This window comes from Panthera pardus, unplaced genomic scaffold (assembly GCF_024362965.1).
Source record: "Panthera pardus isolate Hobbes unplaced genomic scaffold, ASM2436296v1 HiC_scaffold_20, whole genome shotgun sequence".
Taxonomy (NCBI): domain Eukaryota; kingdom Metazoa; phylum Chordata; class Mammalia; order Carnivora; family Felidae; genus Panthera; species Panthera pardus.
In genome coordinates, this window is record NW_026526766.1 from 92,061,499 (window position 1) to 92,078,872 (window position 17,374).

At 60.0% G+C, this 17,374-nt stretch overlaps 2 protein-coding genes across 4 annotated transcripts; one reads left to right on the forward strand and one right to left on the reverse strand.

The window, feature by feature from the left end:
* Positions 1-478: 478 nt before the first annotated feature.
* PMPCA (peptidase, mitochondrial processing subunit alpha) lies at positions 479-9,975 on the reverse strand. The gene is made up of 13 exons (XM_019435881.2): positions 9,849-9,975; positions 8,462-8,664; positions 7,999-8,078; positions 7,670-7,752; positions 6,668-6,762; positions 5,568-5,668; positions 4,663-4,926; positions 4,227-4,319; positions 4,029-4,147; positions 3,826-3,916; positions 3,600-3,662; positions 1,780-1,924; positions 479-789 (listed from the first exon to the last, which is right to left on the reverse strand). The coding sequence occupies exons 1-13, from the start codon at positions 9,923-9,925 to the stop codon at positions 620-622; spliced, it is 1,584 nt and encodes a 527-aa protein (XP_019291426.1). The 5' UTR covers positions 9,926-9,975; the 3' UTR covers positions 479-619.
* An 87-nt stretch (positions 9,976-10,062) lies between these two features.
* On the forward strand, positions 10,063-16,344 carry ENTR1 (endosome associated trafficking regulator 1). 3 transcript variants are annotated; one of them, XM_019435882.2, is made up of 10 exons: positions 10,063-10,248; positions 10,382-10,531; positions 11,205-11,273; positions 12,069-12,184; positions 12,453-12,860; positions 13,404-13,477; positions 13,844-13,955; positions 14,139-14,201; positions 14,644-14,783; positions 15,353-16,344. In XM_019435882.2, the coding sequence occupies exons 1-10, from the start codon at positions 10,179-10,181 to the stop codon at positions 15,450-15,452; spliced, it is 1,302 nt and encodes a 433-aa protein (XP_019291427.1). In that variant the 5' UTR covers positions 10,063-10,178; the 3' UTR covers positions 15,453-16,344. The 3 variants fall into 3 exon arrangements, with proteins under 3 accessions (XP_019291427.1, XP_019291429.2, XP_019291430.1); XM_019435884.2 differs by lacking the exon at positions 10,382-10,531 and having other exon boundaries at positions 10,063-10,326; XM_019435885.2 differs by lacking the exon at positions 10,382-10,531.
* Positions 16,345-17,374: the final 1,030 nt, after the last annotated feature.

Consider the following 17,374-nt stretch of genomic DNA (forward strand, 5'->3'; position numbering starts at 1 on the left):
CAACGCCACCCTGTATTACCAGGGCCACCTGGCCGGGCGACTCTCCTGACGCGTCCACGCACGTCCGCGGAACCGAATGCTCCCCGGCCTCGCGGCTCTGGCTCTTCACACGGGCCAGCGATTCGAGGAAACCCCACCTCCCTCCCTCCAGGGCGCCGACACTCGTGCTGTCAGGAATCGGGACGCTCTTCCAGTTACCGGACGCCGCCGGCTGGGCCCGGCCTCTAGCCACCCCATCCTTACCGAGGGTGAAGGAAAGCGCCGCGGCAGACCCCGGGAGTCGCTCCGACGCGGACTTGAGGCCGCTCACCTCTGGGAACGCAGGACGGGGAGGGCGCCCACCTGGCCTCCCCGCGGCGGCCGGCCCCCCGGCGGCCTTTCGCTTCGCCTGGTTCCCAGCCGCGGCGACACAGACAGACCTTTATTCCGCTGCCTGATCTGCTCGTCCTGAAGAAACGGACGCAGAGCTGTGCTCGGCGACATTAAATCTGATCAAGTTTAAGAGAAGAGTCCCCCGGTTTGCACCTTTTATGAATCTTTGCACTAAATTCACACCCAAAACCCACGGACGAACACGGGCTCCGTCCACAGCCCGCATCGGGCCGCACCGCGACGGCCTCTAGCGGAACAGCCGGTACGTCCTGGGCAGGCGCCCGTCCCCGCTGGCCAGCGCCGCCTGGATGTGCTCGTAGGCCGGCAGGTTGCTCAGGTCGCCCAGGGCGGCCACCGCGGGCTTCCTGCGGAGCATCTGGGAGGCAACTCTCCGGATGTCTTCTGGCTTCACGCTGCCTAGCACGGGGGACAGGGAGACCTCAGGGGAACGCCCGAGCCCTGCACGGACTCTCTCCGCACGTGGCCGTGGCCACTACCCTGACTGAGGGGTCCGAGGCCAGGCTGCGGACTCCAGAGTCCAGATTCAGGCGTGTGTAGAATTCAGGGCGACTCAGGGTGAAGTGACAAATTTTCCCAGTAAATGGGGATGTACCAGTGGTTACAAGTTATTTTCAAATGCGGGAATGCACACCTGCCCAGATGCATCTCAATGGAAAAGCTCACCTGCAGAGTTACCCACACGGAGAGCCTGCAGGGAAGGAAAAAACAAAGAACCCCCAGGGCTTGGGGGGGAGGGGAGCGGCCACACACAGGGGCCCGGAAGCTCAGCCTGCCTGGGAACACCCGGCATGGGCAGGCATGGGCAGGCATGGGCAGCATGGGCAGCGGGACTCTGCTCCAGAGGATGAGGCCTAGGGGAGACTGGGTACTGTGCACCCCAGGGTCTGAGGGGGCCCCAGGGGAGGGTGCGAGTGCCAGAGCAGCGAGGTAACAAACGTCACCACAGGACAGCACGGGGGGGGGGGGGGGGGGGGGGGGTCACAGATACTCTGAGGACCTGCTACAGAGAAAATAAACTTGTGTCCCAAAGGGCCACAAACAAGTAACACTCTGACACTTAAAGGACATTCAAGGACTTCCTGAAGGTCACTCACGGGAGGCCATGGAAACCTGCGGCCAAGACACCTGCCACAGCACCATGAAGGGCAACACCGTTCGAGCTCCGAGAGGAGCATTTCCGTCCATTATCTCAGCGAATCCACTTAAAAACCCAGAGCGGTAGGGAAAATGGTGAAAACTTGGGGGCACAGGGGTCAGTACTCAGGGACACGAAGTAGGGCTGGCACAGACGAAAGCCCGCAGGCATCACACCTCCTCGGGCCGGCAGGCCTCTGGGAGGGAAGGGAGGGAGCCGGGTCTGGGCCCGCCCGCCAGCACGGTACTCACGGATGAGCGCACACAGCTCATGGGGCAGCTTTCTGGAACGGGTCGCCAGCACCTGCCTCCCCACGTCCTCGAAGATCACAGGCCTGGACTCCAGGTTCATCATGAGCATGGACATCAGCTGGGTCTTGGCCCGCTCCAGCTCCACCTGGGGGTCCGACCACCAAGCCACACGGTTCAGTCCCCGGCAACTCACACGCTGTCGCCCAGCCACGTCCACGTCACCAGGAAGACAAATTCGACGGTCTGGGGCTCCACCCAGACGCCAGGTGCAGGGCCCAGGCAACCGGGCTCCCCACGCCCCCCGAGGAACTCGGAGGGAACCAGCTCCGTGTGCCAAGTCTGTGCCGTGAGCCCCTCTGACCAGGCATGAAATTGGCAACTTTGGGACTCCCACGAGTCGCGTTCACAAAGCTCAGCCCCGAAACCGGGGGGCACGGAGAGCGGCCGGGTGAGAGATGGCACCCGACCAACACGAAGCTGCCGGACGCCGAACAGCGTGCACGCCTGCCGGACGACACTGGCCGCTGAGAGTCCGCATCGTTGCTGGAGGAAAATAATCTCCGATCTGAGATGAGCGCTTTCTCTCTTTGCAACTCCAGGCAGATAAAACCTACCTCAAGTTAGCTTCACGTTAGCGGGAAGTACTTCCCAGCAGACCGCTAACAGAGCCACTGACGCGGATTTTTAATATATTATTTTTAAAAACTTTTTTTAACTTTGTTTATTTTGAGAGAGCACAAGCAGGAGAGGGGCAAAGAATCCCAAGCAGGCTCTGTGCTGACAGCACATGTGCCAGTGTGGGGCTCAAACCCACAACTGTGGGATCATGAAATGGGCCAAAACCGAGAATCAGACACCTAACTGAGCCACCCAGGTGCCACAAATACGGTATTTTTATTTTCATTTAATGTTTATTTTTGAAAGGGAAAGAACACGCACGCAAGCAGGGGAGGGGCAGAGAAAGGGAGACACAGAATCCAAGGCAGGCTCCAGGCTCCGAGCTGTCAGCACAGAGCCAGATGGGGGCTCAAACTCACAAACCATGAGATCATGACCTGAGCCAAAGTCGGATGCTTAGCCGACTGAGCCACACAGGCACACCTATTTTTATTTTTTTTTTAAATATTTATTTTTGAAAGAGAGAGAGAATAAGCCAGGGAGGGCCAGAGAGTGAGGGAGAGAGAAAATCCTAAGCAGGCTCTGAGCTGTCAGCACAGAGCCGGATGTGGGGCTTGAACCCACGAGCCTGAGGGCATGACCGGAGCCGAAGTCAGAGCTCAACCAACTGAGCCACCCAGGCATCCCCACATATTATTTTTAAAAAAATATTCCTTTTCCTGGAGCACCTGGGAGCCTCCATCAGTTAAGCGTCTGACTCTTGGTTTTGGCTCAGGTTGTGATCTCCCGGTTCGTGAGTTCAAGCCCTGTGTTGGGCCCCACGCTAACAGCGTGGATCCTGCTTGGGATTCTCTCTCTCCCTCTCTGCCCCTCCCCTCTTGCACGCTTTCTCCCTCAAGATGAATAAACGTTAAAAGGAAAAGACTGCTCTGCGCTATTCTTTCCAGTAGAGCTTAAAAAGGACCCGGGGCCCGTCAGATGCAAACAGACTGGGTGCTGAGGGCAGTGGCTGTTCTGTGCGCTGAGACCAGGGAGGAGGGGAGGAGCTCAGCTGCAGACCTGGGTCACGCCGGGGGGCTGCACTGCTCTGGCTGGGATGCTGGGGGCACAGAGGATGGGCCCACCGCCAGCCACCCCACACTGTGTTCTCTAACCCGCCAACACCGTGGGGACGTTTGCAGGTGGCCCTGTGCCACACTTACCACATCCACGGTTCCAGCCGTTAAAATGAACTCCTTCGTGATGATCTCCACCATTTCTCGAACCTTTAAGAGAAAACGTGGAGACGAAGCAGAGCGTGATCAGGACGTGACAGCCCGTTTCTTCTAACTCAGGTGGTGACATCTGTGCTCCCAGAGATCAGCTCTGTATGCGGGGACGTGACCTGCACAGGAAGCAGAGGCCACCGCGTTCGGGGCCGGCCCTCACCTGTCTGGGGTCGGCGCTGGCGTGGACGCACAGGAGGCCCGTGTCCTCGTAGCTGTGGTGGTACGAAGTTGCGTTGTACATCCAGTGGTGCCTGTAAGGAGCGCGGACGAGGGGACACCTGGAAGGCGGCGTCATGGTCCAGAAGCACCCTCAGCTGGGCCTGCCAACCTTGGGGACAGCCAGGTGAAAGGGACCCAACCCACCTGTTGAGCACGTGGAGGTAGAGCCTGGTAAACATACCCTTGCCGGGCCCGCCAGCCGAAAAGGAGCCGCCGCCCCCCATCATCATGTTCAGCACGGCGAAGGGGATGAAATCGTCCTCCTGTGAGAGACGTGAGGGCCGAGCTCAGCCGCGAGGGGACGCCCGACTCCACGCCGCACAGGGCCCCGCTGGCACTTACCAAGAAGGAACAGCTCTCCAGTCCTATCATGATGTGCGTGAGCTCGGGGAACGGGGCAGGGCCCAGACTGACGTTGGACATATCTCTCTCCAGCTGTAACCAAGAAGGGTGAGCGGTGTACCCACGTGGAAAACAAGGAGGCCTCAGCCACCCCTGAGGTCGGAGCGGCTTAAAAACAGTCACAGAAATCCCACACGAGCACCAGAAAACTCTCTAGAGACAAGAACTATCCTTCGCCTCCCGTCTGTACCAAACTCTCAGCTTTAACCAAGGAACACACGTCACGCTCAGGCACCAGAATGCGTATTAAAGGCAAAGCCACGGGCTTATGGCTGACTGTAACACCCACAGGCTCCAGCCGACAACGTGCCAAAACCCAAGTCAAAAAAGGCACACGCAACCCAAGGTCACGGGCTCTTTTCCATCACGGCTTTACCTTGACAACCCCCCCCGTGTACTGTGCCACCGATCTGTCGACGTCCACAGCCTTCTCACATCCCCAGGCCGGTTGGGTTCCCAGCAGGTACTTTCTGGCACATTCCACCAGGTGCTCGTGCTCCACCCCAACCCCGGCCAGCACCATGCGGTCAGGGGTGTAATAGTTTCTCAGGTAGGAGTGAAGCACTTCTCGGTCCATCTTTGCTATGTTTTCTGTGGGGCAGAAACGGTGGAGGCCAACTGTGTTTTCCCGATAAGCAGCCTAACAAAGGAGGAGAGAAACACCGGTGACCAGGAAGGCCACGGCCAGGTGTCCCCCCCTGGCGCTGGGCCTGCCGGGACCCCAGCTGTGGCAGGAAGAGCCCGTGGGTGCTTTGCTTAGTTTGGCAGGAATAGCTCTGGGTGTTTCCAAAAAACACAAAATCTACCTCTCCGGGACGAAAACTCAAAAAACCCGTATGAAATAAAAGTCTCACTCTGGAAACAGAGAGATAAACATCGTTACTGTAGGAATTACAAAACGAGGGGCGCCCGGGTGGCTCAGCTGGTTGAGCGTCCAATTTCGGCTCAGGTCATGAACTCGCAGTTCGTGGGATCGAGCCCCACATCAGGCTCTGCGCTGACAGCATGGAGCTAGCTTGGGATTCTCTCTCTCCCTCTCGGCCCCTCCCCCGCTCACACTTTCTCAAAAACAAGGGATAAAATGCTAAAAAAAAAAAAAAAAAAAAAAAATTACAAAATGAAAAACTCGCATGAGTGGCAAGTTTGGGAATTAAGCACGTTCTGACCACACCTAGAACCTGTAGGAATGACCTCAGGAAGGGAGACGGCCCCTCCCAACCGCCCTGGTGGCAGGAGGGCCGCCGATACGGAGGGGGGCGCGTGGCAAGTCTTGCGTTTTACCTCGTGAATCATCTCTGTGAGAAGCGGTTCTGGGTCGGGCCGCATACCGAGGTCCTCCAGCTCAAACTGGACAGCCATCCGTGCCGCGTCGATTTCCTCATCTGCAAAGCACCCAGACGAGGCTCAGACAGCACCAGCCAGGAGGGACATGGCCCCGGGCCTGTGCCACCAGACTGGCTGAAGGACACGCTGGCAACCTCCTCTGCCTTCACCTGGGGCAGACCGGGGGGGGGGGGGGGGGGGGCAGTGGTGGGAGCGAGGGGGCCGGCGCCAGGCGGGCAGGGCCTAGAGGCGCCAGGCCTCGCCGGGCTCGGCCATGAGGCGGTCACGCGGGCCTGCTCAGAGCCCCATCTTCCTCCCCACGAGAGGCCCTCAGGCCCCTAACCGCTCCATCCCAAAGGGCCGCTGTGAGAACGAAGCCGCACTGGATGTGAAGGCACTGGAAAAAGAGGCACGGGCCTACGTCGTGGCTGCTATTTCAGCAGCTAGCTGGAGCAAGTGCTGGAAAGTTCTCAACTCAGCACTGCAGTCCTGGACCACGAGGCCGGGCTGGTGTGACCAGAGGCCGGCCAGGGCAGCTGGGATGGTCGGCATGGCCCACTCCAGCCCCCTTCGGGCCCAGAATCAGAGTCCGGTTACTACCAGGCCAAGGAAGGGGACGGAGACCAGGACGTGGAAGCTTCCGGCAGCATGCCAGCCAGAGTTTTCAAAGACTGTCTGAAATGCCTTTGAGAAACGAAAGACCCAGGGGTGCCCCGCTGGCTCCGTCAGAGGGGCGTGCGACTCTTGATCATGGCGTCGAGAGTGTCAGCCCCACGCTGGGCGTAAAAGTTACTTAAACGAGTGAATCGATAAAAACTTAAGGAAAAAAGAAATTAAAAATCCAACTTCACTAAAAACGTCCAAAGGCACAAAGGGGTGTCAAAGCGTTAGACGCGAAGACCCTTCCTGACCACCAGCGTCACTTCCTAGCAAATCGTGACAACCCACTGGTAGCTGAGCCCGCGGGGGCGACACACTGCTCTTCCTCAGGGGCCGGGCTTCCGCCTGCCCCCCTCCGCGTCCAGCCCCCCAGACACCGCCCACAGCCCAGGGCGCACCTGTGAGCCTGGGGTGCAGGACCACGTCAGCCAGCAAACCAACCACCGTGTCCAGGCCCTTGGAATCCGCAGACACAGCGTACATGGTAGTGTCCCTGGAAAGAGGAAACGACACCAGGTGTCAGGGGCGTAACAGGTGCACACCAAACGGGGGCCACTCCCCACCGGCACCGAGGACCAGCACACACTCGGTTCGCCCCATCTTCCAGCGCCACTTCCCGCACGCGTTGGAGCGAAAGCGGCTGCCCAGCCCGGTTGGCGAGGACCAGCTCTCGGCCCTTTTCACAAGCACGGGCTCCCCACCACCTGCACCACGCGGGGGCGCTTCATCACGCGCTTCCTGAGGGTCTGCCGCCCGGACCGACGGGTCGGCACGGGGGACGCACAGCCTTACGCAGCCGGGGACCGGAGCCACGTCTGGCGGACCAACTCCGCCTGCCCTCGTCCACAGCCCCTGCACCCCGTCTGCGTGCTGGCTACACACCAGACCTCTCCCGGTCCCCCAAAAGACCACTGCCTCTTCCGGGCTGAGCCTCTCCCCCTGCTGTTCCCAGAGTCTGGGCCACCTCCACCCCTCGTTCAGTCTGGCAAACTCTTTCAAGACCAGCCGATGTCAAGTCTGCTATCGTTCCTTTCCGGACTCCAGATCAGGTCACCTGCTTGTCCCCACGCCCCCACCTCTAGTCTCGGTTCCTGGCTCTCGTTTCCATTACCTGTGGTGCAGCCGACTGCTGGCTCTGGGAGCACACTGGGGACGGGGCCTGCTCTGTGTCCCCAGGGCCCAGCCGGCAACCTCCGGGACGGCCTGGCTCTCCGGTGTGTGCTCTCTGCTATAAGTGTTGCCGCCTGTGTCCTTCCGCCACCAAATCCCTCACCCAACCCTGCCCAGGCCAGGCTCCTTCTCAACGCCAACGTCCCCAGCTTCTCCAGGAGGTGGGTTTCAGTGGGACTCTGACAGAGAATAACAACCACAGTTCGTGGCTGCAAAATAAGCTGGCGTACCTTGACGTCTGGCAGTCACAGATGCCCCCGTGCTTTTCCAACGTAAGCAGAATTTCATCTTTGCTGTCAAATCGATCTGTCGACTAGTGAAAACAAACGAGTGAATCTAAGTAAGAAAATCTAAAGCAACTTCTAACATATGGTTTTAGAAAAGAAAACCTATTTTGGCTTTTAAAACGTGAAACCAAATCGTCTTCCAACCTAAACATCTTTTAGCAGCAACACCTTATCAAGTCAGCCACTTATTAAGATAACCGTTCTAAAAAAAAAACAAAACGTGGTAGATCCTTCCCAAACAAAGTCTCAAAAATTACGAATCGTACACTGACCGAAAATGCCAATTTTTCCAAAAAGTGAGCAATTCCACTAAGATATTTGGCTTCGTATCTTGATCCTGAATTAATAAGAACTGGCAATGAAAAGAAAAACGACAAGTTAAGTCAAATGTTGAGAAGGACGAATTCAATCAAGAGAAACCTTTACAACTGAGTTGATCAAACAGGCCGGCGCCACCAGGTGAAGGTGACAGCGTGTCCACTCCCCGGGCTACGTACCCACAGCCGCACGCGTGCCGACGCTCACGGAGTCGTACGCTTGGTATTGGTGGTGGAGACGGTTTAGAATTCTCGGAAGGTACAAAGGGGGAAAGCCCAGCACCGACACGGCGGCTCACGCTCAGAGTACTCAGTTTCCAGATTCTAGAGCGTGCTTTCCCCTCCGGATCCAGCGCACGAACCGCGTACCAAGCACAGCGGTCAGTGAAGCACCCACGACACTACCGACCGTACTTACTTCCCACCGTACAAAACTGTCCGAACTTGTTCTGGGACGCCACGCGAAGCCCGTTATCCAGCGTGGTCACTTTGGTTTCAAACTTTTCCTGTCCACCAGCCGTAGCGAAAACAGGCTGCGGCACGCCAGGGAAGGGGGAGGAGAGCGGGGTGCCGGGGTAGGCCCCGCCACTACTGAAGCATCTGTGTGCGGGAGCTCCGGACCTACACAGAGAGAGTGGCCGGTTACAGACCTGAGACCGCGGAGCCCGTGGTGACCGGCCGTCGCGTCCCGTCTACGTGAGCACTCAGCGACAACACGCGGGAGCAGGCAGGAACACCACTGCTGGGGACAAATCCTGGCTCAGCCCAGGGGGCCGTGGCCAGTTGGTCAGTTCTTTGGGCCGTAACCGCTCTCTCTCATAAACATCTCTTACAGAGCAGACGATTAACCACCGCACCTCACCCTGACGGCCCGGGTTAAATCCCTCTTACAGCACCGAGCTCCGCCCTGGCCCTCAACTGCCCCACCGTAGTCTAAATAGAAGCCACCCCCCACCCCCTGCCATGGGGCCCAAAAGGCCCCAGGTGGTCTGGACTCCAACTCTCTCCAAACTCCTCTCTTAAAGCCGTCCCCACCACCGCCCCCCAGGACCCACTCACACTGGCCTGCGGGTGCTGCCCTGAACACACACGCACCTGGCTCCTTAACCCCAACGCCTCTGTTCCTCCTGCTCCCGCCTGGCCGGGGCCTGACCCTCCTCCCGCGCCTCCCCTCTTGGCTTCAATGCCGCCTCCTCCCGAGGCGACCCCTCCGCACTCTACGGGAAGTCCGATCCCACTGCTTGACTCCTTTTAAGCGTTCACACCGCGGCTCCTACGCGGCCCGCGCTCCTGCCTGCGCCCGCTATCTCCGCCCGGCACGGTGCGGCGTACAGCCAGGGGCCGCCACCGACTGTGGCCCGAGTGGACGTGCTGGCGGCCAGAAAGGCGGGAAGGATGCGGGGACGGAAAAAGCGCGCTGTCTGCAGGCGAGGGGACACAGCACAGCGGTCTGGGGCACGGAGGCCCCGCGGGCTCGGCCTCACAAGGGGTGGGGGGGCCCCCGCGGCAGGACGGGGGCCGGGGCGGAGATGACACGTGGCCTCCGACAGGCCCCGTCGGCCCGGGAGAAGGCGGGAGAGGACCCAGCAGCCCGAGAGAGGGCAGGCGGATGGGTCTCGGGACCCGGTGCTGGGGCCCCAGGCAGGGAAGGGCCCTCGGCGCCTCGGAGACGAAGCCAGGGTCCCGAAGCCCGAGCCCGAACCCCCGGCGCGGCGTCTGGGCGTGGGGAAGCCAGAGGCAGAGCGTCCGGACAGACGCGAGCCGCCCCGGGTCCCCCGCTGACCCCCGGCGCGTCCCCGGCTCACCTCAGCCGCGAGCGGCGCCACGAGCCCGAGCCGCGAACCAGCAGCAGCCGCGCCGCCGCCAGCGCCATAGCGGCCATCTTAAGTCTCCGCCCCCTGCTTCTGTCGTCACTTCCGACCCCGCCCCCACCGCCCCGCCCCTGCGGCGCCGGCCCCCGACGTTCGGGAGCGCGCTTCCGGTGCCGGGAGCGGAAGCCGCTGCGAGAGGCTGGGAGCGGCGGCCGGGCGGCGGGCGACGGGGGCGGGGGACTCGGGCCGCGGCCGGGGCCGAGCCGGGGCCATGGAGCCCCCGCTGCCGGGTTAGGGTGGGCCGGCGCCGCCGGGCCCGCGACGATGGCCGGCTACGCGCGCCGCCCTGGCGTCCCCCCGCTGTCGCGAGCCCGGAGCCTCGTCATTCCGGACGGTGAGCGGCCGGGCAGGACGGCGGGGCCGAGCCCGCCGGGCCCCGGGGCCGCCCCCGACCCGCCGGGACGGGCTCCAGGTGAGGCGGGCGGCGCAGAGCGCGCGGCCAATCGGTCTTGTTGATGTTATTGCAGCTCCTGCGTTCTGTGAGCGCCGGTCTTGTCTCCCCCAGCTAGACTGTGAGCGCCCCCATGGCAGGGACCTGGACTCCCACTTCTTCGGCATTCGGCCGACGTTTATGTGCTATGTGCCCAGTCCGGTGCTAGCTTCCGTGGGAGACACAGGTGAGAGACAAGCCTCAGGGACCCCGAGCCGGCGCCACGTTAGCATTAGCTCTGCCCTCGACCCGGCGAGGGGCACTCAGTGCCACCGTGCACCGGCCCCTGGGATACGCAAGTGCTGAGCGGCCCCCCACCCCCACCCCCGCCAGCTAGGAGCTCGCAGTCTGGCCTTGGGGAGCCCCCCCACCCCCCCCAACACAGACACTTCCAAGGTAGGATGGTGGTAAGTGCTGAAAGAGAGGTATGCCTAGCGGGAGCACTGCAAGCCATCTCCTCCTTCCAGGTGGTGGGGCGCAAGGCCAGGGTGCCTTCGTCCAGTAAGGGCAGTGGCCTCGTTCTCCCCCAAGCAGTTCCGCTGCCTGTGGGCTGGGGTGAGTGGTGAGAGTTCAGGTGCTTCCATCGGGGTCTCAGAGAGGAGTGGCAATCCACGAGAGGATTCAGAAGACCCCGCGGACGGGGGACGTGCGCAGCCACACTGCCCATCAGAGCCTACTGGAAGCTTTTTCTGAATCGCAGATGCCAGGGCCCACAGAAGTTCTACTGCCGCGGGCAGGAGCCTGGGGGCTTGTGTTTCAAAAGTTACCCACGCTGTGAGAATCACTGTGGTAGAGACCCCGTATTGAAAAAAAAGCTGTCACAAAGGTGACCACAGTAGGGTGATGACGTCTCTTTGCAGATTTTGGCTACGGAAAGGGGAAATGCACTAAGCAAGGTCCGCCAGGAGCCCAGGAGACACATTTTGGAGGTAGGGTAGTTAGACAAGATCCTTTCTTTTTCTCTCTGCCCGACACAAAATGCCAAGCATGCGGCCAATGATGAGTTGTCCATTTGACAGCATGTAACTTTGTGCCCGGAGTCTGAAAGACGGGGGTGGGGGGGGGGGGGTAGAGACCTACAGAGTCCATCGTGATCCTAGGGTAGAAAGAAAGAGGGTACAAGGACAGGGGAAGCCGGGACATGCGGGATGGCAGACGTGGGGAGTCACACTAAAGGGGTCTGAAGAGGCAGCAAGTGCTAGGGGCAACAGGAGTCAGCATCACACAAAGTTGGCACCTGGGCTCTGATGATCGCGGACTGAAAGGGTCGCAGGGTGGCTGGTTAGGGGCCAGGAGAGCGAGAGGGAGGCCGAGAAGAGAGCAGGGAAGAGGGGATGAGTGAGCAGGGGAAGGGGTGGGGGGCAGTGGCCCCCAATTTGGCTGCACCTTTGGAACTGATGGCCCCCGGCGCAGGTCATGCCCCAGGCCAGCTAACTCGGCTGTATGGGGATGGAGGTGAGTTGTCCTTGTAAAGACCCCCAGGTGATTGCCATGGGCAGCAAGGTGCAGGAACCAGGGGGAAAGAGAACTCAGAATGTGGACGCGGGTCTGCTTTATTGGCTAGGTTTCTCATTTCTTAGCATTCGCTGAGTTCTGGTGGGGTGACGAGGGTGGCAGTCCTGATTTTAGATGTGGCCGTGTTCTGGAAAGAAACTAACAGGGAAGCTCCCTTTTAACGAGTCTTGGGAGACTTTCTGGATTTGTGACGTGCGTTACCGTTGCAGATGATAAGCTTGAAGATCTTGCTGAGGCCAATCCGTTCTCCTTCAAAGAGTTTCTGAAAACCAAGAACCTCGGCCTGTCGGGAGAAGACACCGCCAACAACAGGGTTTATTCAAAGGTAAATCGAGGCATCGTTTGTGACGACCGTACACAGAGAAACGTCTGGAGGACATCCCTCTCCCGACGTGGGGGACACTGCAGGATCCGGGGGCGGGGGGCGGGGGGCGGCGCAAAGGGAGCCCCCAGCCAACGCCGGTGGGACCCTTTCTGGCTCTCCTCTCTCCTGGGAGGCGGGTGGGCCTCTCGTTCCACTGTCAGGCGCCCCCCGGAAGACCGGCCTCCAGTGGCTTCTGAGTCTGAGCTGTGCGTCTGGCCATCTTCCTTAGGAACCCACGAGGCACCCACTGGGACTCGGCCGCAACTCCCCAACCCCCCAGACCGTGGGGTATGGCCTGGAATATCAGCAGCCGTTTTTCGAAGACCCTACGGGGGCTGGCGACCTCCTGGACGAGGACGAGGACGAGGACGAAGGGTGGAACGGGGCCTACTTGCCGTCCAGTGTGGAGCAGACCCGCTCCTTGGGAGGCGCTGCCAGCACGTCGCCCTGCAGCACATACGTCTCCTTCTTCTCCACCCCGTCGGAGCTGGTGGGGCCCGAGACCCTGCCCCCGTGGACCCTGAGTGACTCTGACTCCCGCGCCTCTCCGGCGGGGAGCCCCAGCGCAGACTTCGCGGCTCCCGGAGAGTCTCTGGGAGACAGGCACCTGCGGACGCTGCAGATAAGCTACGAAGCAGTAAGTGAGGGGGCCCCACGGCGGCCCCCTGGCCGGCACCCGCGTGTGAGCAGCGCGCTCGCAGAGGACCCCGAGCCTCCTGGTGTCCACGGTGGCCTGGGGTTTTGGCTCCGAGGACAAGACAGTCTGTGGTGCACCGGTCCCCTGTGTTGACTGATCCCGTGTGTGATGTGCCACCTGAAGAGCACTGTGGAGGGCGGTGCGGTGTGGTCTGGCTCAGGCCCTCCGAGGGCCTCCCCTCAGGAAAGGGTCCCCTCCCGGCGGCAGCTCAGGGACACCTCGCCGTGCTCTGACTAGAGGAGATTTCTTAAAGAGGATCATCCCCTAAAAAAGAGTCGCGAGCGCAGTCGGCGTCCGTAACCGGAGGCCTTCCGGAGGAGACACTTCCGCGTGTGCGTTTCCTTCGTGAGTGGACGGGAGGCTGACGGCCTAGAACGTTTCTGTTCATCGGGGAGTTCTGGGACCAAATTACAGAGACGCAGACCCCTTTTGAGTGAGACACCGAGGCTCAGAATTTCTAATGAGGGTTTTCTTTCTCTGCAGCTGAAAGATGAAAACTCTAAGCTGAGAAGAAAGCTGACTGAGGTTCAGAGCTTCTCTGAAACTCAAACAGAAATGTATGTAAGCTCTCAGTTAGGACCGCAATTCAAAATGCCTGCTAACACCCGAATCCATTGTAAATCGGTAACGAAGCGATCAGAGTTGAACCGAGTCTAGCCTTCGTCACGTGCAGGTCCTCCGCCTCAGACGCGTGTCTGGTTCTGCACGAAAGTTTATTTTGAACGTTAGACCCCAACCGAGCACACTTGATAAGGACAGCCGAACTGGTGATCGGGAGCCAGCTCGGGACGCTCTCGGGGGCTCCCGCCGAGGCTGCGGGCTCTCGGGGTTTTCAGCCAACCCGCCCGACCTAACTGCCTCTCGGACGCATTCTGAGAGCCGGATGTGTGAGTTGGCAGTGACTTGGTCTTCTGTCTCCCAAGGGTGAGGACGCTGGAGCGGAAGCTGGAAGCAAAAATGATAAAGGAGGAGAGTGACTACCGAGATCTGGAGTCGGTGGTCCAGCAGGTGGAGCAGAACCTGGAGCTGATGACGGTACGAGGGGCCGGGGGGCATTGTGACGCGCCGGGCGTGACCCTCTGTTGTCAGCCCACAGAGGCACGGAGTGAGCAGGGGTCCCTCACAATGGGCCCACCTGCTGGGCAGAGCAGCACCCCGTGAGGGTATCTCACCGCATTGCTGGTTAGCGATGCCTCCTTGTTTTTGTTTTTATAACAGAAACGAGCTGTAAAGGCGGAAAATCACATCCTGAAACTGAAGCAGGAAATAAGCTTGCTGCAGGTGATTGAACGGCAGGGATACAAACCCGGGGGACCTCCCCAGCAGCGGGAACCCCTGTATTCGGGCCGTGCAGGCTTTCCCCAACCCCCCTCCCCCCCCCACCTCAAGTGAAAGAAGCAGCCCGGTCGTTCTGGCCCCGTGTTTTCTGCTCACCGAGAGGGTCGTGGGCATTTGCTGTGTCATCTGGGACAGCACGGATGCTGACCCGAATTTCTCATTCCTGTGGAGGAGCGCTGAGGACAGACTGAAGGACAGGACAGGCCCGTGTCCTCTAAGAGCCCCCTCAGCAGAGAGTGGCTTTTGCGGGGGCTAGCCCTGTCCCCCACCCCCCCACCCCCTCCTCCTCTGCTGAGGGTGCCGTGGTCAGTTTTAGTTGGACTGCCTTTCAGACGCTCTCTTCTGCAGCCGCAAAAGCCCTTTCCCGCTCTCGCCCACCCTCCAGGCGCAGGTCTCTAACTTCAAGCGCGAGAATGAGGCCTTGCGGTCCGGCCAGGGTGCCAGCCTGACAATAGTGAAGCACAACACCGACGTGGCCTTGCAGAACCTTCGCGTCGTCATGAACAACGCCCACTCCTCCATAAAGTGAGCGCTGGGGAGCTGAGGGCGCCTCGGCACGGGCGGGGGTGAGGCGGTGTCCCCGGGGAGGCGGATTCCCTTAGCGCAGGGTTTCAAGCCATGACCGCACCCCGAGCAGTGGACGGGGCTCTGGGAACAGAAGTGCGCTTGACAGTCCTCTTAACCCCGAGGCCACTCGATGCGTACCCGACCGGCGGGCTCTGGAATCGTCTGCATGGCAACAGCCGTGTTCACCTGAGCACTGACGTCAGACACGAGTCCTGCCTCCCTCACCTACAAAATGTCGCAGTTCTGAATGGGGATGAGTCACAGCGTTTCCCTCTTGTCCTAAGAAGCAAAGAGGTTCTTAGGAGGCCCCTGGGAAGGGTCCGCTGTGGTGGCTCCCACTGCGTGTCCCCGTCTGTGTGCCACGGGCCGAGCTCCACAAGGGTGGTGGCGGCCAGGCCCACCGCGGGCGCCTCTGGGGCAGAGGGGCCCCCACCCAAAGCCTGTTTTTCACCCTGGAACTTTGCTTTGTTGCCTCTGACGTTGCCCAGCCGTGGTAGCGGACGGTAACATCCACGTTTCCGTTTCAGGCAGCTGGTTTCTGGAGCTGAAACGTTGAATCTTGTGGCCGAAATCCTTAAATCCATAGACAGAATTTCTGAAATTCAAGATGAGGAAGAGGAGTCTTGAGAACTCTCAGGTGCTTCCAGGTCGCAGCCCTGCTTACGTCCGGACGCCGCCGCTCGCCGGGTTGGAAAATGCCGTTGTGTCTTTAAGTACGTCGTCCTCGGCCGTAGTAAAAATACTCACCGTGCCGCTAATTTCGTGACCTAAACAGCCCTAACAGCCAGCTGCAGTGAGGAGCCCCCCGCGTGGGAGAGCTGCACCTGGTTTCTACGCGACCCTTCCTGGCGAGCTCCTGCTACTTGGTGGACTGATGCTCTATCGGAAGACGTTTCTGTGAAAGCCAGTGATATTTTGAAGTTACTAAACGTGAAAACGGCAGTTCTGTAATAAGTGTTTTCCGTCGTCATTCCAGAATGTCGATCGTAAGATAAGTTCAGTCGATCGTCCTTGATTCTGTAAGGAGAGGGAGTAAGGTGAGCCGTGGCTCCGTGCTCGCCTCCCAAGGCGCTAATGCCTCTGTGACCTCACTTGGTGCCCCGGCCGGCTCAGAGTCCCCTCCTGGGGCCTCACGGGCGGCTCGTACAGTTGGAGACCTGAGCCTGGCTGCTGTCCTTCCGCGGGGTCCCAGGTCACACAGGCGCGCCACTGGGTGCGACCATCTAAACGCATCTGTGGGCCTTCGGATTTGAAAAGCTGCTTCGGCTGGAGGGTTTTGATACACGTTTCGAGTGGCATCTTGTACAATGAAGTTTGGAATTCAGGGATTGAGACTGTGTGCGCAGCCTTCCTGGGTCAGCACGAGGTCTCCCGGGGTGCTTTTCCAGCTGCTTTCCAATGCAGGGGGGGCACCATATGCCTTTTTGGCCATTTTTCTCTAGATGTTATTTTTTAAAATAAATTTCCTTTTGTTCTGTTCAGATGGACCGCTTTCCTATTTAATAAACCGTAAAACTCACACGAACTGTCCCTTTTTTTTTTTCCAATTTAACCGCTTCTTTACGCTTAGGAAACCTAGTACCGTTCTCTGACTTTAGGGCATGCGTCTTGTCGTAACGGGTGATTTGTGCTGACAAATTAAGCGTTAGTCCCGTGGCCTGTGGGGTCAGGGGTAGACCCCGGTCACTGCTGCCGGGCCCGACCAAGGTGGCCGGCCCGCTAGATGTGCATCACGGCCGGGTGTTTCGGAGTTGGACACGCTGGATTCTGGTGTCGGGGCGTTCTTCGGTCACATGGTGGAAGTTTTGAATGACGTTTGAACTGCTAGACCCTCTGATCTTGGCTACGGGTAAGAGCTTTGCAGAAGTCCCTGCCGAAGACACCCTGCTCCTCCTCACCCGTCCCCTCCTGTTCCTGCCTGTTGGTGAGAAGTGGGTACCGGGCTCTGTGGTCGGAGCAGACTTTAGACAGGCCGGTCTAGCGGGCAAGTGCTAGGACCCCATTTTCTTCTGGGTGTGCCCACAACAGCCTGGGAAAGCTACGGAGAGCAGGATGGGGCTTGGCGGGAGGATGCTTGCAGGCTCCGTGTTTTAAGGGGGTGGGATGCGGGTGGCAGATCACCACCAGCCTGGTGTACTTTCCCTCCCCCCGCAGGCCAGGCTGGGCCCGAGCACGCCACCCGAGTGAGCCTCAGGTGCGCTCCACCTACTCCTGATCCTGCCCTTCATCCCGCACAGACCTGTACCACCTCCGCAAGGTCAGGCGAAGGGGCTGGGGGCGGGTGGCCGGGAGGAGGGTCTGGATAAAGGAGCGTGGCGCACAGACAGGCTCCTACAGTACGTTTGGGGCGTTCCCTGGTGAAGAGCTTAAATTTGTTGGGCATCCAGCTCTGCGTCTGGAGTTCCAGTGCCAGGCGGCCCCCGGTCCTGGCGGGTGGGTTCCCGGGACGCTGGCTGTCCCCTCGGTTCCTTCCACCTGTGCCGGGGCCGGAAGCTCTGCCTGCTCCGTCCACCAGGGGAAGGTACGCTCCTCGGTTCCCGTGGACTCCT